This window comes from Balaenoptera musculus, chromosome 4 (genome assembly GCF_009873245.2).
Source record: "Balaenoptera musculus isolate JJ_BM4_2016_0621 chromosome 4, mBalMus1.pri.v3, whole genome shotgun sequence".
Lineage (NCBI taxonomy): Eukaryota > Metazoa > Chordata > Mammalia > Artiodactyla > Balaenopteridae > Balaenoptera > Balaenoptera musculus.
The window spans coordinates 86,695,683-86,718,891 of record NC_045788.1 but is presented as its reverse complement, the minus strand read 5'-3'; the positions used below and the strand labels follow the sequence as shown (position 1 = coordinate 86,718,891).

At 39.8% G+C, this 23,209-nt stretch overlaps 1 protein-coding gene across 1 annotated transcript in view; it reads left to right on the top strand.

Annotated features, from left to right (window-relative positions):
• Nucleotides 1–10,144: 10,144 nt before the first annotated feature.
• Nucleotides 10,145–23,209, top strand: part of CD96 (CD96 molecule) — a 91,296-nt gene continuing 78,231 nt past the window's right edge. The window contains 3 exon segments of the mRNA XM_036849687.1: nucleotides 10,145–10,205; nucleotides 10,661–10,670; nucleotides 12,529–12,869. Coding sequence (XP_036705582.1) covers nucleotides 10,145–10,205; nucleotides 10,661–10,670; nucleotides 12,529–12,869 — 412 coding nt within the window.

Genomic DNA, 23,209 nt, shown 5'->3' with positions numbered 1-23,209 from the left:
TTTTCCTAAATAAGGGTTTCAGGTTGATGTCTGTGCTCACTCTTAACTTGTCAGGGGAACTTGGTCCTACCTAGAATGTTGAGACCTAATGAAAAAAAGTCTTTTAAATGGTAACACTTGGTCTCCCCAGGGAATGCTCTAGACATACAAGGAGGTGACAGAAATGGTGGAACTGAAGGATACTGATCCTTCACCAGTCTTTAAAAGCAAGAACTAAATGCTATTCTACCATGGTTAGAGTCTCAAAAGAATGCCTTGGTCACGCTATACACAGAACATAACGATACACTCTCCTGATTTCAACTGTTTTCTTCCATGAAGTCTGGGATCCTCTTGCAGGCATTGCCAACAGGGGGAGCTCCTTCCCGTGACAGAACATACCTCATTGCACAAGACTAAAGTAAGTGGCATCTTCTTAAACCCTTCTCAAAGGAGGAAAAGCTCCTCACCTGGCTTTCATCCATCATGCTGCTGAACATTCTCTAACTGGTAGTTTCTGAGGTGCCTCCTCGCCAGTAGGCTGGGCACTCAACAGCAAGTCCTGTTCTGGTCCAGGTGGACCAGCAAAGAAAGCCTGCAGCCTTTCCTGTTACAATAACTGAGGACCATACAGCTGCTGTGCTGGATGTTGTCAGTTTGTCCCTCTGTATCCATCATGTTCATCGTCCTGGTAAGCTAAGCTGTGTGGACTGTATAAATGAGCTCCTTTGACCTCTGGTTCAGCCAATGGGTGCACATAAATACCTTGATCTCATGCTCCTTCTCTCTATTTGACAAAATAAAAATTATATATAATTTTTATATATTATAAAAATATATAGGGAGGAAAAAGAGTGAGGTCAAGTTATTTACATCCCCAGGCCCCTACCTGAGGGGTTGCCATGGCTTGGCTGCACTTCCACACTGAAGGACACAATTCCTGTCAGGAGGGCCTCTCCCTACAGCCATTCTCTCCGGTGATCCTCTTCCGTTTCCCCTCAGTCCTAAGAAAGGAAATGGCTTCTCAGTGTTGCTAGTTCTGAGAACTGTGCCATCCCTTGTTGTTTCCCCTATACCCTACCACACCTTTATAAAGAAACTGTATATTAAGCTCTACTCAGTTTTCACTTTTGAGGGTGCTTTCTGTTTTCTGCTGGGAAAATGCTGGCTAACCAACTCTGGAATAATTCAGCTCCCAGGGAGCAATTACTTCAGTAAATGCTAAGCCACCAGTGACAGCAAAAGTCACATGGTGGCTTTTCTGATATCTTAAAAATGTGATGTGCCTATATGTAAGAGACCTAGATTTTACCATGTTCATTTCCCCATAGTTACAGCATTATACCACTTAACTCTGACTATCAGAGAAAATCATTTTGTCATTGGTAGATGTAAGTTTCTCACACTTTTTTCTATCTTAAGTACTGCTATTGAATTCCATGGCTCATATAACGAGGATCTATGTATTTTCTACAGTTGATTTGAGCATTTGGCAAGTCAGCCATGAAACGTCTTTAAATTTATATTCACTTTGTCAAGGTATATATTGTCTGCTCTTTTTTTTTTTTTTAATTTATTTATTTTCTCTAGTTGCGGCAAGTGGGGGCCACTCTTCATCGCGGTGCGCGGGCATCTCACTATCGCAGCCTCTCTTGTTGCGGAGCACAGGCTCCAGACGCGCAGGCTCAGTAATTGTGGCTCACGGGCCCAGTTGCTCCGCGGCATGTGGGATCTTCCCAGACCAGGGCTCGAACCCGTGTCCCCTGCATTGGCAGGCAGATTCTCAACCACTGCGCCACCAGGGAAGCCCCTTGTCTGCTCTTTTACAAACTGCTCATTTCCTTAGTCTAATGTACTTCATAGGGGACCTACAGCTCGTAATTTGTGGTAGATCCAGTGGGGGTCCTTGAACTGCTGGTCCTTACAGTGGTCACTCCTGTCCTTGATAATCTGAAAAGACATCAGGGGAGAGACAGGGTTCTTTATCTTTGCTCTGTAGATCAACCCTAGTGCCTGACATAGAGTTGGAGCCCAATATTTGTTGAGAAGCTCATCAGGGTGAAGGATATCTTATTTTTAGGATGACTTGACTAGTTTTTTTCAATTTTGTGTATGTTGTGAGATGAACATGGGAAGTGGTATTTCTTAGTCAAGAGAGTTTCACCCAAAAACATTCATAGAGTATCCATGGGGGCTGGAGATAGAACAGTGAGTAAGGAGACAGCCTTTGTATGCATTCCTCCAAAAGCACAGCTGAGATCAGGACCTTCTTACAGTTACTTGAGGATATTATTCTCTGGAACAGGAATCGGGGACGAAAAGAATAAAGTAAAGGAGGCGGGAAAGCCAATCCAAGGGTGCATTGTTAAGCAGCTAACACTGTGGACAAATGTGGCTGGGTCCCTCTGGGTGCCCGCCAAGGAGCTGGGTAGAACACCTGAGAATCATCCACCTGAATGTCAGAAGAAGAGGGATTTATGCACCAGCTCCTGCACCCCATTGGTCAAGTGTCACCCCATGGGGCATTAACTCCCTTGTACTTCCAACGTTGTGCATGTGTCAGAGTGGATGACATACTGTGTCCCTGCCCCGGAGATGCCCAAGTCAGAAAGTAAGAGGTATTCAGCGCAGCTGGGGAGAGGTGCCTTCAAGCTGTAGATGTGAGCTGCCGGTTGCCTCCACAGCAGCTGGAGGGCAAAGGCGGATAGAGGGGACGTTTGCCAAGGGTCAGAGTCCCTGCCCTCACAGAGCTTGCATTCTAATGGAAAGTGACAGTGTACCTACGAGAAAATAAGAAACCTAACTTACAGTGATAAGCATGACGGAGGAAATACAGCTATTGATGTCACAGAGACCCATGGTGGGAAGAAGGCGCTTGGCAGGCGAAGATTTAGTCACAGGGGTCAGGAAAGGCCTCACAGAGGAAAGGGCATTTGAACAACCCCAGAATGAAAGAATCCAGTCATGTAACAAGCCTGTGGAAGAGCGTTCCAAGCAGAGAAAACGGTAAATGCAAACAACCTGGAGTTTAATGAACATGAAGAGCCTGAGAGACAGAAAGGGAAGAGGGGGCAGGGCTGTGGTGAGGGAGGGAGTGTTGAGTGGGGGGTAGGGGAGCTGCGGTGAGGTGCTGGCTTCCTCTCAAGCACGTGTATGACCTAGACGCATATGAATAAAGGAGCTTGGACATTTACAGAACTGGCATTTGAGGTTTGCACCTCTCACAAGTAACTCTCAAGGGTCTCTGAGCAGTTTTCTGTCATAGAGGCACGCGTCTGAGTTACGTGTGCTGTGAGGTTGGCATGGGTGGGGATGAACTGCTTTGCTGGGGAGTGAATCTGGTTGACAACCCAGCATCCACATTTCAGCCTGGTTTTGTTGTCTTTTACTCATGGCCACGTACATAGTAACATCTTTGATATGCTTAATCTTTGTTTCTGTGAGGGAAAAAAAGGTAGCCCAAGGTAAAGCCAAACCCTGGAGTTCAATATTTATGATATAAATAACTCTGTGACTTCAAGTTCATCATTTCCCTTTCCTGGCCACCAGATTCCTCATACGTAAAATAAGGCGGTTGGTTCTTCTGAGGTTTCTTTGTTCTGTGACTGTGGTTAGAGTGTGAAATTGATACAAATACTCCTGATTTCAAGTAGATTCTAACTTTCTCAAAAGCAATGAAGCATGATTCTGTTTTAGGGGAAAGAAAGCTTTTCTAACATTCTCAAAAGTGACAAAACATGATTTTGTTTTAGGGAAAAAAAAGGTTTGAGGATCTTCAGCTTCCTTCAGAGGACTCTCCACACACAGTGTTCTCCACATACATTTGTTTGCATCAGCGTTCTCCTAGGGATGTGCCTTCCTAGCCAGGTGCTGGGTCATTAGAGCAACTTCCCCACTCAGCACTGGTTGAGCGTATTGGGGATAAAGGAGAAACTGAAAAGAGAAAGAGAATTGCTTGGAGATGTAAATAGGAGACCTGTAGTCCTTCCCTGAGCAAAACCAGAGGGGAAAATAAATAACAAATGGCTAAAGAACAGTGAAAATAGGATAAAACTGATGCTGAATTATATAACACCAGGGTGAGGTTAATTCAATAACTTCCATTAAAAAATAACATGACTGGTCTCACCCAAAGAAGTAGTCAGAATTCCTCCAGGAAATTAACTTGAAAAGCAAGCAAGCAAACAAATACACATACAGAAACTTTTAAAACTGTTCATATATATGTGTGTGACTATATATATATATACACACACACATATACAAATATATACATATAAATCACTCACTGTTGTTTCCTCTGTGACATACAGGTGCACGTTAGTAGAGAAAAATGTCATGGGAATTAAAAAAAAAAAACCTGTGTTTTCTAGATTGTTGCTTCCTTGTCAAGATGTTGAAGTTTAATCATGTTGAAATAAGACTCAGTATAACGAGTAGTACAGGATTCTTTATAACAAAACGTTTGACCTTGATCAAGACAATATTACCTCTCGGGCCTCAGTTTTTTTCATGTGTAAGATGAAGGGTTCTGTCTATACTGGATGATCCTACAGTTACTTCTAGCTCCAACATTTTATAGATCTTGGCAGAAAATATACAAGCTTCGCGCACGTTCATGCCTCTGTTTTTGACTCTTCCACAAAAGAGGCAAATCTTTCAAAAGTTAGACTTCTTCTCTAGAAGAGGGAGTAGATTTTTATTTACAACTATCCTCTATATTCTTATGTTCCATGCTGGGATCTGAGGTTCAGAACAATGTCCCTGGTCTCTGTAAGAATCTCAATCACCAAATAAAATGAAATAATGTACATTACAAGGTTTTTATTGAGCCAGAAATGAGAAGCAATACCTTTTAAAAAGATGTTCAGCAATGAGGACTATCTTTCTATCCCACCATTTCCTATCCCCATTACAATTGTTCCTCCTCCAAGAAAATAATTTGGTTTAGCTCTCGGTTACCCCGGAAATGCTGTTAATCATAATCTCCTATTTCCCGTTAGCGTTACTTAATTAAGGTTGCATTAAGCAACATCACTACAAGAAAGAGAGAAAGGAAGGGAGGGAAGGAGGGAGGGAGGAAAAACACCAGCATGGTCTCTCTCTCTCTCTTTCCCTTTCTCACTTACTCTCAAACTTAGAACTCCATTTAAAGACAAATTATTGGGGAAAAGGAAGAGGGGGACAAAGGTCAGATCCAGTCCTTGGCCGACGTTCCCTAGCCTATTGTTTTCACCAAGTGTAGCAACACAGTATCTCTACATGAATCTATAGTTGTAAAAATATAATGTGGTTAAGAATATGTTTGTAGTAGTCTACAGAAAAACCAGGGTGTGTGATTTTTGCTCCACACTATCTTTTTTTTAAGCTCTAAAATCAGTTGAACACTTCTCGGTTTTTCAAGGTGTTTTTAAATTTCTCCATTGAATGTGAAGACACATTTGAAATAAATTTCATTGCTTTGAAACCAGGTAGAATGTAGAATTTAAAATATTTCTTGTAATGCTCACTATGCTAACTTAACCCTAGAGATGTTAATGGTTTTTCAAGTGTTTTTCTGCAAAAGTCAACATTATTGAGTTATTATTGAGTCATTAGCTTCTCAGGGCTTTGGCAAAATCAGGATTGATCTCTCTCCCTCTCTTTCTCTTTCTCTCTCTCTCTCTCCCTCTCCTTATTTCAACTTGCCACTGAAAAGAAAAATTCAAAGATTACTTACTATAATTATTCAATTGAATTTTGTAATTCTATTTCTCAAAGTAAAAAATATTCTAAAATTTCTCTTACTTAAAAAATATTTTTCTGGACATCTGTACAGTAATATATTATGCAACTATCTTAAAGGAAGAAGTTTATCTTTGTTTTATAACATGTATATATGTCTACAATATATTATGAAGTGAAAAAAAGCACAGGTTAGAGTACATGCAGTAAAAATAGTAAAAATCCAATTTCTTCATATAACATATTTATGTAAATGTCTAGAAAGATATAAGACAAAATATAAGTACTTTGGTTGTCTTTGGGTGGTTAGGATTCCAACTGATTTTTATTTTCTTTGTTATCCTTTTAAAGTGTTTTCTTGTAATGAGCAGATATTGATGCTGTCATTACAAAAATGTATTACATTAAAATCAGTCCTTACTGGATGGATTGAGCATGGTGGAAATGATGGTGATAAAACAAATTGCTGTGTGGAAAGTCTCATGAAGTTCTTTCTCTTCCATTAGATGATAATTCTTAAAATTCGTAAAATTTGAATGAAAACCAAAAAGAGGACCTTCTTTCTCATGGAGGCAGGGCCTCTACCTGTACCTAATAGGTCATCCCTCACTTCTTGTTCAAAGTCCAGTGATCCCTGACGATTGCTCCTGGGGTAGGGAAGGGACCAGGAATCCATTCTTCCATCAGGAATCCAGCTCTATGATGGTTTTTCTTTCCTCCTAATTCTGATGCATGAAAATTCAGAGGAGATTTTGATTCCATGTCCAACTGGACACCAAGCCTTACCTCCTCTTTCTTTGTAATGTCCATTCCTCCATCATACTTTACCATGGCAATTGCCAATAGGAAAGCTCTCATCCTCAGGTGCCTAAAGAAATACAGAATTCCTAACAGGTGTCCTGCCTCTTTTTTTCTCCCTTCTTTTATTCAATCTACACATGTCCACCTACTAATTCACCTAACTCATCCTGCTAAAATGTTACTTTTAAATATGTTACTCTTTTGTTGAAAATCCTATAACTCTCTCTGACATGAAGAAAAAAATCTATAGCCTAGAATGTGAAGCCCTCCAGAATCTAAGCTCATCCCTAGCATGACTTTGCCCCAAGCCCCCCAATAAAGCCTCTGCTTCATGATAACAGCTGACTCACTGAATTGGCCTTGAACTTCAGTACTCCCAAGTGTTGGCTCTGCCTGGAATGACTTACCTCATGGTTTCCACCAGACTCACTTCTACAATGTAAAGCCAAGTCAAGATTCCACGCTTGAGATGTTCCTAGCCCACCTGATACCTAGGAGATCATCCCCTTTTCTAAAGACCTGTGCTACCTACTCATTTACTTCTGTGCTTTATGTTTCCTGACTCTTTGGTGCACATGGTTATTTTCTCCCCAGCAAAATGATAAGTGCCTTAAGGGCTTATTTTCTCATTTGTATTTAAAATCACCTAGAACTATGCCTCTTCAGTAATCCCTTAAGAGTCGGCACTAAATACATATTTTTTGATTAACTGAAACATCAAGCAGCATGTTTTCTAAGCATTTTGGGAAAGAAACATGCACAACAGTATAACACTCCACGTTCTTATTTTTTTATATAAGTAGTTAAAGAATAAAATCCAAGACGAATGAATAATATTTGAGTTAACCTCTCTGAAAACCACAAAAATAAGATTACCTTTTGCTCAACTTCCTAGTTCTGAAAATGTCCTTAATCTCATTGAGGGTAAGTGTTTAGATGGAGCATTTAAAAAGTTTGTCCAAAACACACAATTACGTCTTGCCTGTAGCAGAAATAATGTGTGCCCCTGCTTCACTTTGACAATAATTGAATTTGCCTCTGAAGTTCAAGATTTCTTTTTGTGTGTGAAACTGACTGCTTCTGTTTTCTCCTTATATGCGGTAGACTCTAAGGCAGAAGAAACACTATGCAGTTGGGATTTGGTGAGCAGGGAGGATAATAGAAGAGATTGACATGACTTCCATAGAAGAGTTATTTTTAAGTATAGAGAATGCCTATCCTCATGCTGAAAGGGCCTTTAGAAAATATTCCCAGGATTGAAAAGCAGTGAGGGCAGTTCCCGTCACCGGGCTAGCAGTGCTGGTCTGTGGGGTGTTGCTGCCACCTGCTGCATGCAAACAGCCATGGAGGGGCTGGCGCCGGGCTCTTAGCTGCAGGACGCCGGGTGCGCACGATTAATATTCTGTGGGCATCTGAAATTTTTCTTCTATTAGAGCCTGGGTGAATCTCAAAGGAAAATCAGTCCAATATGATGACTCCAGGCCACAGAAGTATAAAAACAACACCCAGGACGGGCAACTTTGCCCAGTAGCCACTAAATGGGGCCCTGGGCATCCCAACCCCAGGCATGGATTCCATTAAAAGTTACTCTGTAGCTCTGGAAAACAAGTGAGGATTTCCCTTTTTCTGAATCTGAGGGGTTTATTTGAAGAGTTGCTTCACCTTCAGGCAATAAGAGATAAGAGACCTCTAGATGATTCAAGGGGGAGGATATTTTCTTAGAGAATTCAATAAATTTAGATTCTTATTGGTTTCTACTTAGGTAGATTCCTCTTAATGTGACAAGTGGAGTAAAGTAACTGAAATCCCTCCCCAGGCTTGTAATGTCTCCCAGTTTAATAGGGACACCAACCTACAGATCAGGATCTTCTTACTATATCTTCTGGCCTGTTTTTGCCTCTGTACTCCACCACCGTGATTTACTAGAATTTCTAGGAGGAAAGGGGCAGAGATGAAGGCATCAAGAGCAGTGATGTTTCTTCCTGCCTTTCAGTCAAAGACTTTGAACTCCCCAGCCCTCCCTGAAAATACCCCTGTCAGCCCCAACTGACCCAACACCTCCAGGGACCTGAGACCTACTGGGGAGGTGGTAGTGGGGGATAGGAATAAAAGTTTGGGAGCCCTGGACTAGGATATCAGTAACTCCATTTTCTGGCCTTTGCAGGAAACATCATTAGCTGAGTAGTAATGAGTATGGCAATTGTCATGGCAAATATTTGTAGTGGTCATGTAGAGGGTAGCCTGGACATCCAGGAAGACAGTAGCCCTATTTCACCATATGCAAATGTCTTCTCCCAGGTAATTCTAATCTCCTGAATGGCAAGAGTGACGCTTTATATCTTAGCATCATCCATATTCCCCCCCCCCCAAGTCCTTGCATAGGACAGATCAGTACCCACATGATGTCATGATACATGATGACATGATACATGATGATGACCTGGTCAGAATTATCTCCCCATGACCTCAAAAGAGTAACCATCTCAGGAATACAACTCAGTCTTCTCATTTGTCTTTAGCCTTGCTGGTAGTAATGAGATTAGGGTCACAGAATATTTCACCAATTGTTCATAAGATGGTATATATTAATTCATTTTTATTCTTTGTTCATTAAGCTTATGCTGTAGTTCCAGCCTAACGTTTCTTTTCTTAACGTTGGCAGGTAAAGACGGCCTATTTTACCCCAAGCTAGAAAACCAATACAGTCGTATCTGGCAGGGAACAGTCATCACGTCCTTCTGCGAATAACCAGAGATTTTTACCAAGGAGTCACTTCCCTGAAATCCAGTCCTCGGTAAATGGAAGTAAGTGGGTGGATGTAACAGGGCCTGGTAACCAGCTGGGGTGGGAGATTCTCTCTGCCTTTGGATTCTGATTGTTTCTGTCTTATTCTACATGATTTTTGCTGAGGCAAAGACATGCTTTTCTGTCATCATCAAAACAGACCTCCCGCCAGCAGGGTGGGAGAATTCCCTACTTGACCACCAGCCTATCCCAGACACAGGGTGGAAGAGGAGCCCTCGCTTCCTCACCTCCAGGGAATGTGGGTTTCCCTGAAAGAAGGGAGACGTTAAAATTCCATTTCTTAGCTGGAGCTACCCTCTGTTACTTCTCAGATTTTCTTAAAATTAAACGTGTTAATTCTTTGTTCTTTCACCCTGAAGCAATTCTGGAAAGAAAACATATTTTAAAATTGAACAGAAAAACTATTATGAAAGCCACTGAGCTCACATTTGTTAAATGACTTTGTGCTCTTGAAAAGAAACGTATAAAAAGCAGATTATGAACTGCTCTGCATGATTTCCTTTGTTTGGATTTTAGAAGCAGCTTGACTGACACAGAGATCCTGAAGGAGAGAATCTTTGGATACTAAAAATGCTTTTAACGAAGGTGATACACAAGATTTCAGAGAACGGTTTCAACATTGTTCTGTTGAAGGTTATACTTAGCTCTGAACCACATTACTTTCCTGTCTACGTTTCATTTCCTGGGGTCTTGCCAAGTGATAAACAGACACAGGCGTGTGGTAAATGTGGCGTTTTTTCAGCACGAATAGGGTGGCTGGAGTTTGCTTAGTTAAAGGCATCTATTGACTTCTGTGATCATTATGGAAATGCTGGTGTGAGGCCTTCAGGAGACTATGGGGAAAAAATGGACATACTGTGCTGTCTATTCCATCATCCAGATACATTTTGTCAGGGGTAAGGCTTCTGGTTGTCCTTTCTTGTCAGATCGGCTGCTCTGGGGGGAATGGGGCCTCTGCTCATTTAAAATGCCTTGTGACTGCTGCCGAAATTGATCACCAAAGGCAGACTGTTATTAAGGTTTTCAGTTATGTATTTAAGTGGCAGCTCTCAGAGAGATGTTAAGAGTCCAGAAAGGATTACAAATGAGCACTAAAAACAAGAAGGGAATGCGTGGTTTGTGCCACTGCTCTGAGACATTTTCACCCATTTTCTTTCTAAGAGGGTCTCTTGGAGTAACTGGGAAATTGTGCTTCTTGAAAATGACATGCTCTCCAAATGGTAGTCAGAAGAACTCCGGAATACCAGAAACATCACAAGCCATCAAGACCAGAGCTCCTGGCTCAACTCTTTCTCTTTCTCGAATACTTTCTCTTTTGGATATAGCAAGAATTTCTCCTCCAAATACTAAGATCTTTGGGAGTTGAACATATGTTGAATTTTAATGAGGCATGTGTAGTATGGACCTGGGAGACAAGGTAGGGTCCTTATGACAGCGGGGACCAGTGCCTAAAGGGCCTATTTAAAAATAGCAAGAGGAGAGATTTGTTCTGCATTCCATAGCACGAGGGTATTAGAGTGAGCCCGAGTGTCTTAAGAATTAACTGTGCTTTTCAGATATAGTTATGAAGATTTTAAAGGAGAATTTCTAAATTAAAGGAGACTTTGGAATATAATGCTGTAGATGGGATCAGAGATATATTACCAGGCAAAGGTGAGCTCACAGGGAGCTACATTAAGCTGCACTAACCTCTGCCTACCCAAACTTTTGCATTCATAAAAGTGTAGTAACTCCCATTTGTCCAGTACCTTTGGAGCCTGGTTTTTTCTCAGTTACTTGTCATCTTCTTATCTTTTTCCTTTGTGAGCTTCAGTGGTACTTGTCACAATAATATATCATTCCTGTAACAGTGTTCCATGTTAATTCTAAAACTGAGACCTACACTATTGAAGGCATGTCAAAGGCTCAGTGCTTAACATATTGTAAGTGTCCCGTACCATTTGGTCAGAGAGCTGATGGGAGGGAATCTTCTTTTATGTCTAGTGTTTCAGTGTTGATTATAGATGATGCTGACCAATGGTTTATCTTTAGTGGAAACCTCTACCGCTGTTTTTTTCCCATCCTTTCCTCAGGCACCCTAACTACATGGAAATGATGGCCCTTTTGATCCTCTGATATTGAATGTCAAATTTCTTACTCTTCTCAACCAATTTGGAAGGCAGTTTGGAGGTCATGAAGGTTATAGAAGGAGCACAGACTCTAGACAACCGAATTCATGTTCTTTTACTGAGGTGTGACTTTAAGCAAATCACTTAATCTCTCTGAGCCTCAGTTTCCTCTTTGATAAACAGTGTTAACAAACATCACCCTTTGGACTTCCCTGGTGGCACAGTGGTTAAGAATCCGCCTGCCAATGCAGGGGACACGGGTTCGATCCCTTTTCTGGGAAGATCCCACATGTTGCAGAGCAGCTAAGCCATGCGCCACAACTACTGAACCTGCGCTCTAGAGCCCGTAAGCCACAACTGCTGAGCCCGTGTGCCACAAATACTGAAGCCCACGCTCCTATAGAACCCATACTCCGCAACAAGAGAAGCCACCACAATGAGAAGCCCGCGCACCTCAACAAAGGGTAGCCCATGCTCACTGCAACTAGAGAAAGCCCGCACGCAGCAACAAAGACCCAACACAGCCAAAAATAAATAAATAAATAAATAAATTTTAAAAACAAACAAAAAATCACCCTTTGGTGTGTGCAGAGGATTAAACAAGATAACCTATGTAAAATCCTCTTGTAAACATGTATTTTTAAAAACATATGCATATTAGTTATTTTTCAGTTTCAGAAAATAATATTTGTGTGTTATTATATGTTATGTGCTTTTGATTCATAAACCAAAAAGCCAGTTATATTCATTGTAAGAATAGTTGTCATAATAAACTTGCTAGTGGGCTCCAATCTTTAAATAGGCTTAATTTTATTCACAGGTAGTCAGAGACCTTACATTATTTTTTGGACAGACCAATAGACAAAGTGATAGACATTCAAAAGTCAATAATTTCCTCTAGTGTCTTTAAGCAAATGCCTCCTCATTTGTATTGAGTCTAATGCTTCTCTATCTAGATCAGGAACAAGCTCTCTCCAGCCCCTAAGTCAGCCAGGGAGGAAAGTTCCAGCTGCTACCTCACTTCACCAAAGTAACCAAGGTTTCTCATTGAGTCAATCTGTGTGAATGCAAACTGATGGCTCATGTCCTTCCTTTTCAGGAGTATTGGAAGAAACAATGCAGAAGAAGACATTTATGCATTACCTGGTTCTGATGTCAACCTGACCTGCCAAAAACAGAAGAAAGGCTTCTTGGTGCAGATGCAGTGGTCCAAGGTCACTGATAAGTTGGACCTGATTACCCTTTATCATCCCCAACATGGCTTTTACTGTGCCAGTGGGAGCCCCTGTGAGTCGCTGGTGGCTTTCAGAGAGGCTCCCAGGAATGTGTCAAAGTGGACTCTGCACTTAAGGAACATGTCCTCCTTGCTCACTGGGAAGTATGAGTGTAGCTTCACTCTGTATCCAGAGGGCATTCAGACGAAAATCTACCACCTACAGATTCAGACAAATGGTAAGCATGACTGGGAGGGGGAAGGAAGCACATGCATTCATTCACCTCTCATTTGTTCAACAAGTATGTGTTCTGAGCCAGCCATGTGCCAGAATAAATGTAAAAGTGCACCAGTGATAAGTGGTAAAGACTACAGTGGTTTTGTGAGAGCATATAATAGAAGTCAGGAAAATTGACTCTGAGAAAGCAACACCTGAGCTGAGGTCTGAAGACTAGTAGATATTAACACCATTTGGGAGGTGGAAGGTTTGTGAGTGATCCAGAGACAGGGAACAGCTGATATGAAGGGCTGTGTAGTGTTTGAGGACATAGGAAAACGCCAGTGGGACTTCGGTACAGAATTAAGGGATGAGGTGGGAGATACGGTAAGGACCAGATCATGCTGAACTTTGTCAGCCATGTTTGAGGTTTGGATTTTTATCTAAGTGCCTTGGGAAGACATCAAAGTATTTTCAACCAAAGGATGGCATGACATTTATAGCCTGATTGAATTTGTGTTATAAAAAGCTGGTGCTGGCTTCAGTATGAGAATGAAGTGAAGGGGGATGAGAAGGAGAAGGTGGAGACAAGTTAGGAGACCAGTAGCCCAGAGGAGACAGAGTGATAGTTTGGGTAGATGTAGAAAGAAGATGACAAATTTGAGCTTTGAGCGTTAAACAGGTAGGACTTGGTAACAGAGTGGATCTAGAACAATGGCAGTATGAGTGAGGGAGAGAAAAAACATGCATGTGTCTGGCAAGCACACCTGAATGGTGGTGCCATTCACTGAGATGGGAGGCAAAGGAATCAGAGCAGTTTTGGGGGGGGGGGGAACTTATCAAAGTGGCTTTGGATATATTTAGTATCAGGCAGGGAAAGGTACCAAGGAGGCTGCTGAAAGTGTAGCATTCACTCATTCTTGCTTTAGAAGGCTGCCTTTGGAGGCAGGAATCCTAGGTTAAAGTTCTAGCACCTTTCTGGCTAGAAAAGAATTTCACCTGGGGCCTGGCATGTACATTCTCTGAGCCCATCTGGAAAATGATGACAGTAATGCCTATCCTAAATTAGTTGGTCCTAAAGTAAATGATCTCCGTTTATACTAATGGAAAAGATGAAAACGAAAGCCAGATGGAAAATGCACTGGAAATGGAATGTTTTTAACTCAGGGGCAAAGTGCCCTGGTGGTATATGAAAAAAGCACAGCAAAAACTAACTCATGAACGCTGTGCTAAAGAAGGCATGGAGCTGCCCACGACAAACAACAGATACGGATTTATTACTTCCTCTCCACTTTTCATCAAGAGATAAGACCATGCACGGTGTTGGGCAGTCCAGCTATAGAGCAGGACCTCTTCTACCTCTACCTTAACAATGCCCCATTCCCATTGCTGTTTTCCAGGAAAAAATACTTCATTTGGGGATAGGCTGGGATGGTGGGGTTGAGTGAAGAGAAATGAGAAGACCTGTATAGAACAGTGTTTACCTACATATATTTTGGCATCAGGTGGCCTGGATTTGAATGTTGGCTCTGTCATTCACTATATATTTCATCTTTGCCGGGTTATTCTAAGTCCCTAAGTTTTTGTTTCCTGATATAACAAATACGGATAATTATAGGAACTCCTTCACAGGTACCATTATTTTGACGATTAGATGAGATAATCTGTGTAAAGCACTTAGCATAGTTCCTTCCAAAGAGTAAGAGTTTGGAAAATGGTACTTTTCATTATGAATAATAAAACTAATAATGAGTGAACTCTATATCTCAGGTCTCATTAAAAATGAGTCTTCCTCCCTCTCTTTTTGTGTCTGCCTGATATGGAGCCCAACAAAACATGTGCCACACGTTAGCACAAGTACACACTGACCTTGGCTTTAGACAAAGATTTTGGGTCTTCTTCCTAAAACTGTAAACTATGCTACTGCATATGTGAGGACCTAGTGTTTATTCCATGGAGAATTGACAACATGGATTAATGTGCCGTATAGGAAATAGGAGGTGGGAATGGCTCAACATAGAGACAGCAGTGGAGAAAAGGTACAGTGTCATTCAGAAAGGAGAGTGGTGTTGCCTTTGAGGGAAAGTGTATTTCTTAAAATAAAGGGCCAAGCTTGTAGCTACTAAAAAGTGCAAATCACTGGGGAGGCAGAAGCCAAGTATACATGCTTTGTGGTTGTCAATTTCCCAGTCTTCTGACTGTAACTTTGCTCTTGATCTGCCGGACCAGACGGAAAAAACAATGGCCTCGATGTTAGAGAAATGGTTCTGGTATTGTGTATTTGGGTACAAAGGGAGCAAAATAGAAAAGAGAAAAACAGAAAGGGAAAGAACTCTTTCACCACAGAGTGATCAAAAATGTAAGCCTGGTATAAAGCTAAGGGACAGATACTTAGATGGGGCAGTTGTCACTCAAAAGCCCTGTCAAATCCCCCCTCATGACATCTTTTTCCCCTTTATTCTTTTGATCTTCACTCCTTCTCCTCTCTCTCTTGCCATTTCCCTCTCACAACCCTGGGAGTTCTTCAGGTTTACAGGCTGGTTGGGTAAGCAAAGCACACATGAGTCCAAGTATGTGCAATACATGAACAAATGCAAATTGAAGTGGTGTATGAGAATCTAAATATGAAAATGCTGAGGGACCAGAGGTGGTTGGGACCTCTTTCTGTTTCCTTCCTGTTGTCTGCAGAGTCATTCTTCTCCCTGCCTGCTCACAAAACAGTGTGTCTAAATCCTGTCCCCAGGTTCCTGGAGTGCCTAGCTGAGAAGGGACTCTTCTCTTCACTATACCTTGTTCCTTTATATGAGCTAGTGCTCTGAGGCTGTGGATGAGGGTAGAAATGTAACACACTGTTTGGCATTTGCTTCTTTTTTCATTTTCACTTGACAGGGTTTCCTTTTAGGTTAGTTTTAGGGTTATTCCAAGAAACGCAGTTCTCTGAGTCAAGCCTTGGGTTATTGTAATCCAGGTTTCCATCATTTGACGCTACTGGATCCCACAGTGCTTCAGACTGTAAGACTTTAATGTGTCTGAAATGTGTAGTTGTTAGGATTAGTTATAAAAAGTACAATGTGGCTTTAATTTCCCAGATTACAACAAAAGCCTTGGGGGCGGTTAATGTCGTTGTTAGAAGCAGTAGTAGGAGAAGAAGGGGGAAAGGTAGTAGAAGGAGGAGGAGGTGTGGTAATAGAAATAGTATAGACTATAATAACAGAGTAATAGTACTGGTAATAGCATGGAATAATCTGGATAATATCATCTTGATAATCTCAGTCTAACTACATGCTACTACCCTGTCTAAAGGCATAGTGTGTTCTTTGACCTTTTTTCCCAGTTTTATTGAGATATAATTGACATATAACATTGTATTCATTTTAGGTATACAACATGATGATTTGATATATGTATATATTGTAAAATGATCACCACAGTAAGTTCCATCCATCACCTCACACAGTTAAAATTTTTTTCTTATGATGAGAACCCTTAAGTTGTGTTCTCCTAGCAACTTTTAAACACATTTTTAACTTTAGTTACCATGCTGTACATTACATCCCCAGAATTTATTTATTTTATAACTGGAAGCTTGTACCTTTTGGACACTTTCACTCATTTTGCCTACTCCCCACCACCTGCCTCTGACCAGTCTGTTCCCTTTTAATCTGAAGGCTGTCTTACATTTCTTATTTTTCTTTTCCAATGCATTTGTTGAGCAAATTTGATGATTTGTCCTGTAGAATTACCCACAGCCTGGGTTTTGCTTTTCACATCTCATGGTATCACCATGTTCCCCTTTCACCTTTTAGTTAGGTATACAGATTTGATCACATTTATTTTTATTTTCTGGCAAGAGTATTTCATAAGTGATGTTGTGTAGTTACATCAGAGCTACATAATGTCTGATTGTGTGATGTTAACAGCCACTGATGGGTGTTGCCTAGATCCATTCATTCATTATGGGCTGCCAAAGAGTGATGTTCTAATTCTATCATTCCTTCATTTATCAGCTGAAGTATTCTTATAAAGAGAAATTCCTCCCATGAACCAATTATTTATTACATGTACAATTTGTATAAGAAAAGCAGAATAGACACTTGGTTCTTTCACTTTATTTACCAGATTTAAAAATGAGTTGGTTCACTAGCATTCTTAGGTAACAAATAAGTATTTGTGTTAAGTATCAAGAATTTATATGAATTTAAACATATTAATGAGTTTTAATTCATTATAGTTATTTTCCTTATTAGGCTGAAAATGTCCCACGTATAAAATCTATTAACCATTTGTAATATAAATTGCGAATATTTTCTCAGTTTGTCCTTTGTCCATACTTTCTTATGATACTGTTTCCAATGCAGCATAATTCTTACTTTTATGGCATAAAATCTATCACTTTTTCTCCTTATTGGTTCTAATTTTGAGTCATAGTTAAGAAAAGTTTTCCCCATTCCCAGATTATACAGAAATTCACTCATGTTATTTCTCACACTTGCATGTTTTTTTAAATTAGCATTTAAATTTGTGATGTTAGGTTTCTAGTGTTAAAAATTGTACCTAAATATATTTTTTTATGATTTCTAATACTTTTTTTTTCTGTATTTCCTACTTTTTTTCCTTTCTGTGGTTCAGTTTAGAAATTTTCTATTGACCTATTTTCCAATTCACGAATCTTATTTTTCTTGGTATCCAGTAAGTTTTCAGTCTCATCAAATTCATTCTTAATTTCTGATGTTATATTTTTAAGTTATTGTTTCTGTTAGATTTTTAATTCTTTGATGAAATTGTTCATCTTTTCATGTAGTTCCTTCATCTTTTTCTCTATTCTTGAATATGTTAAAAAGAGTTAATGTCCTTGTTGGTTAACTCCAATGTTTCTATTTTTTCTATATATGCAGTTTATTATACATATTACATATATAAATAATATATATTGTATTATTATTGACAATAATAACAGAAGGAAGGGATGTGCTGGAGTAAGTTGTGAAAAAAAAAAAAGAGAAGAAGTAGACAGAAAACAGACTCATGGATGATCTCCTATAACATACCCAGCAGAACAGTGCCACAATTAATGGTTTAAATAATTTCATGTTCTTGGGCTTCCCTGGTGGCGCAGTGGTTGAGAATCTGCCTGCCAATGCAGGGGACACGGGTTTGAGCCCTGGTCTGGGAAGATCCCACATGCCGCGGAGCAACTAGGCCCGTGAGCCACAACTACTGAGCCTGTGCGTCTGGAGCCTGTGCTCCGCAACAAGAGAGGCCGCGATAGTGAGAGGCCCGCGCACCGCGATGAAGAGTGGCCCCCGTTCACCGCAACTAGAGAAAGCCCTCGCACAGAAACGAAGGCCCAACACAGCCATAAATAAATAAATAAATAAATAAATAAAATTAAAAAAAAAAAAGAATTTCATGTTCTTAAAGAAATTGAGAAGAAAAAAGAAAAAAATGTATATATTTTATATTGACCCATATATTTACCATTTCCTATGCTCTTCTTTCCATCCCATGGAGTGAAGTTACTATTTGGTGTCATTTCCTTTCAGCCTGAAGGACTTACTTTAGAATTTCATATAAGACGAATCTACTTGCCATGAATTCTGGTTTTTCTTTTTTTCATTTTTATTTTTGAATGATATTTTCAATGACTGTAGAATTCTTAGTGGACTGTTTTTTCTTTCAGTATTTTGAATATGTCTTCTGATCTCCATTGTTTCTAGTGAGACGAGAGCCATTAATTCTATTATCGGTCCCTGCATGTGATAAGTTTGGGGCTTTTTCCTTACTGATTTCAATCTCTGCTTTCCTAATTTTCTCTTTGTTTTGGCTTTCAGCAATTTGATTATGACATGCCTAGTTGGGTGTTTCTTTGTATTTATCTTATTTAGGTTTTAAAGTTCTTGAATGTGTAGATTAATTTGGGGGAATTTTTAAAAAATCAAATATGAAGTTTTTGGTCTTTGTTTCTTCAAATATTTGTTCTGTCCCCCTCTGTTTCATCTCTCCTTCTATGACTCTAATTACATATATGTTAGGACACTTGATATTGTCCTATATGGCTCTAAAACTCTTCGTTTTCCTTCAATCCTCTTTCTCTCTGCTATTCACATTAGATCAATTTATATTAATCATTATTCAGATATACTGATTTTTTTATTCTGCCATCTCAAATTGGCTGTTGAGAATTCCCAGTGAATTTTTTATTTTTATTATTGACTTTTCAACTCTAGAATAACCATCTGGTTCATTTTATCCTCACTGAAATTCCCTATGTGTTGAGTCATTGCCATCATATTTTGCTTAATCCTTTGAACATACTTTTAATAGCTGCTTTGAAGTCTGTTAAATCCAATGTAGGATCTGCTCAGAGTCAGTTTCAATGAACTGCTTTTTTCTTGAGTATGGATCAAACTTTCCTGTTTCCTTCATATGTCCTCATTTTTTGTTGAAAGCTAGACGTAAAAAAAAACAAACCCATAATGCGACAACTCTAGATTCTGTGGGTTTTTCAAAATTTTAGTAACTTACCCATACTTAAATTGCAGAATCTGTCTCCTTTGCAGTGTGTGGCCATTGATATCTCTGCTTAGCTTTTTACTATAATTCTTATGTCTTTAGTTTGGCTTCCAAGGAGTTGCCCCTACATTGGCAAAACCCCTTTGTTGGTCCACAGATGAATTTGGCAAAGATTGTGCTCAAATACCTCAAGCCCAATAGGCTTCCACCCTCTACACATAGATGTCTGCGGAGGCGGGGGTTAGGGAGTGCATTCAAAGTTGCGACAGTAGTACCTCCCTTGGCTTTCACTTTTCACTGGGCTCTCTCAGGTACCCCCTACTCACGTGTGTATTTTCCCAGTCAGCCTGAGATATGTAGAGAATTTATGTCAGCTATTATATGACTCTCTGATTTCTAGAATCTCCATGTTGACTGTCTATCTGGTCTGCCCCTCATCCCAAATGAGACTGCAAACCCAGGCTAACCAAGCGTCAGTTTTTCTCTGTTTCCTACCAAGTTTGTCCCTGTTAGCTGACAAAGTGAAGGATTTTCATGCTCAGACCTAATTTAAGTCTTCCCCTTTTGGAAGAAAAGCTGCTGGGTTTTGTAGCCAGCTCTAAGACCTGTGAAACTACCTTTCTCACCGACCTAGTCGGGAAAGGGGATAGAAGGATCCCTAAGCAAGAAGGCTAAAGACTCCTACTGTTCTTATTGAAACTCTAGTGGTTTTTCAGGAAGAAATGCTTCCCAATTAAATGTTTGTCTTTGGTCAATTTCCAGGGCCCTGAAAATGGTGATTTTTTTAAACTCATTTGCTCAGTTTTAGCAGTTTTTTTTTTTTTAATATTTATTTTTGGCTGTGTTGGGTCTTCGTTTCTGTGCAAGGGCTTTCTCTAGTTGCGGCAAGTGGGGGCCACTCTTCATCGCGGTGCGCGGGCCTCTCACTATCATGGCCTCTCTTGTTGCGGAGCACAGGCTCCAGACGCGCAGGCTCAGTAATTTGTGGCTCACGGGCTTAGTTACTCCGTGGCATGTGGGATCTTCCCAGACCAGGGCTTGAACCCGTGTCCCCTGCATTGGCAGGCAGATTCTCAACCACTGCGCCACAGGGAAGCTCCTGCTCAGTTTTATACACATCTTTTTTTCACTGATGTCTTCATGCCCGCAAAACCAGGAGTCAGTCCCTCAATCCCCGCCTCATCCCCTTTTTTGATACTTATATTGTATCTTTATTTAAAAATGCATATTCATTACTACTCTCTTATAACAATTATTTATTCTTAGTGCTAAAGGTAAATATATATTCAACACTTACCCCCAGCCTTTATGTGAATGTCCCTTCAGTTTGAAGTATATTCTATTGGAGAATCCTTAGGAAATGTTCATGGGGCAGTATTCCCTGAGTTCTTGCATGACTCTTAACATGTTTTTTATAGTCTTCATATTAAAGACTGAATGTAATATCCTTAACTCATATTTTCTTTCCTTGAGTATATTCGTTATGTTACTATATTATTTTCTGACATAAAGAATTGCTGTCCAAAAGTTAATAACAATTTGATTTTCTTTCCCCAGAACTAACTTTGTTTAATACTTTTATAAGAAAATGCTTAAGGTCCATTCTGAGACTATTTTCCTACTTTTGCAGTATAATCTTTTAATATGTATTTTCTAGTCATTTTATTTTAAGAAATTGTACTTGAATTATAATTTTCAGTATTTTTTCTGTCTATTGTTTATTTCCTTGAGTATCTTCTGTTAAACATACATTTTATCTTCTTTGCCTGTCTCTTTCTTTGAATCCCTTTTACCTCTTTTTTCTTATAAAATTCATTATTCATTAACTTATTTCATTTTACAATTTCCCTCATTCTATTTTTTAAATTTCTTTTAATGCATTAGCTTTTGTGTTAATATGTTCTTGGTTTTGTTCTAGTTTGCTCTTAATTTCTGAAATGATTTTCAAAACTTATTATTTCCAACCCTTTCCTGAATTCTCTCACTTATCTTTTATAAACTTTCTTCTCTCCAATTGACTCATTTACCAGTCTTTCTAAAATTTTTCATAGCTTATATCATTTTCTTTATTTTAGCTCATTTTGAATAAGTAGGCTATAGTTTTTATTTATTTTGAAGTCATGTCTTTCTAATATGCTGTTATTGTTGTAGGAATGTTACTTTGTTCTCTTTTTTTTTCTTATGGTATCTTTACATGTGATTCTACCCCATTTCTTTTCTATTGCCCAGTCTAAGTATGTTTAGGTTAAATGGATTTTGATTTTTATCATGGAAGAGTGGACCAGGCTATCTTTTCTAGAGTCTTCAGTTTCTCTAGAGCTCTCTCTTCTGTTATGTTCAAGGTAAATTATATGCCACTGTACTTTGTGAGATGTACTTTCTTTCCTCCTATCCCTCACTTTTATCTAAATTGCCTCTTTGCTTTCTCCTGTTGGGCCTATCCTGTTTAATTTGGATTCTACTCCCAGGGCTTTCTTCTCAGTATGGGATATGTCTGAAAAGTCCCCTCTGCTCTAGCACTGACAAGCCTTTTCTTCTTTCCCTAGAAGGCTCTGGTAATTTGGTGCCTACATACTTCTTTCTGCATTTCTGCTGCTATTCTCAGATTAGTCTGCCTTTCTTTCCAGTGATTGCCTGTTGGTTTTTTTCTGGGGCAGGGGGAGAGTTCTCTAGTTCTAAGGGCCATCAGGAGCCCAGCTAATTTTCCTGTTTCTGTTTGCACAGTTGCTGATATCACAGTGGTCTAGTGGTTTGTCTCTACCTATTAATGGTGATATATTGTTATTTAGTGTTCCCGTAGATATTGCTGTAGATATTGTTTAGTTTTGCTACTCTAGTTAGTCTGTTTTTATTAGGAATTTCAGGGATATTCAAAAAGTTATGCCACTTGTATTTCCAACTTCCCAGAATCTGGACAAACTTTACAAAAATTTAATACTTATGTATTTGGGTAATGCACATTAAAATAGAGTTATGTACCAAGTGGATTTCATAAGCTACACAAATATGTGCCTAGGTCAGTCTCTGTTTAAAATAAACTGATAGGGACTTCCCTGGTGGTGTAGTGGTTAAGAATCTGCCTGCCAATGGAGGGGACACGGGTTCGAGCCCTGGTCCGGGAAGATCTCACATGCCACGGAGCAGCTAAGCCCGTGTACCGCAACTGCTGAGCCGGTGCTCTAGAGCCCGTGAGCCACAACTACTAAGCCCGCGTGCCACAGCTACTGAAGCCCACGTGCCTAGAGCCCGTGCTCCGCAACAAGAGAAGCCATTGCAATGAGAAGCCTGTGCACCTCAATGAAGGGTAGCCCCCGCTCGCCGCAACTAGAGAAAAGCCCGCATGCAGCAATGAAGACTCAACGCAGCCAAAAAAATAAATAAAATAAAATAATAAAATAAAATTTCTCTCATTAAAAAAAATTTAAAAATAAAATAAACTGATGTAAGTGGAACAATTACAATAATCTCAAAAATAAAATTAATAGTATTAATGATGGTATGCAAATATGGCAAAAAAAAATTTCATGGTGATATACAAGTAACTCCATTTGGAAGTACTGTTATAGTTAAATGCCTTTAACCATGAAAGACAAGGGTTTTGTTGTTTTGTTTTGTTTTTTAAATTACGGGGTTGGAGTAATATTTTGAAGCAGCAATAGAGAGCAAAGAAGGCACTGATCCCATCTCCTGATCTTGAGAAAATAAGGGTATAAGAAAACAAACAACCACTGTCTGAGAATGATGCAGGGAAGATGGGCCCCAATGGGAAGGCCTGGCTTTAATTAAGGAAGGGGGGCAGGAGAGAGTTATCAGTGAAGAGGACAGCTGATACTGATGAGAGCTTGAAAC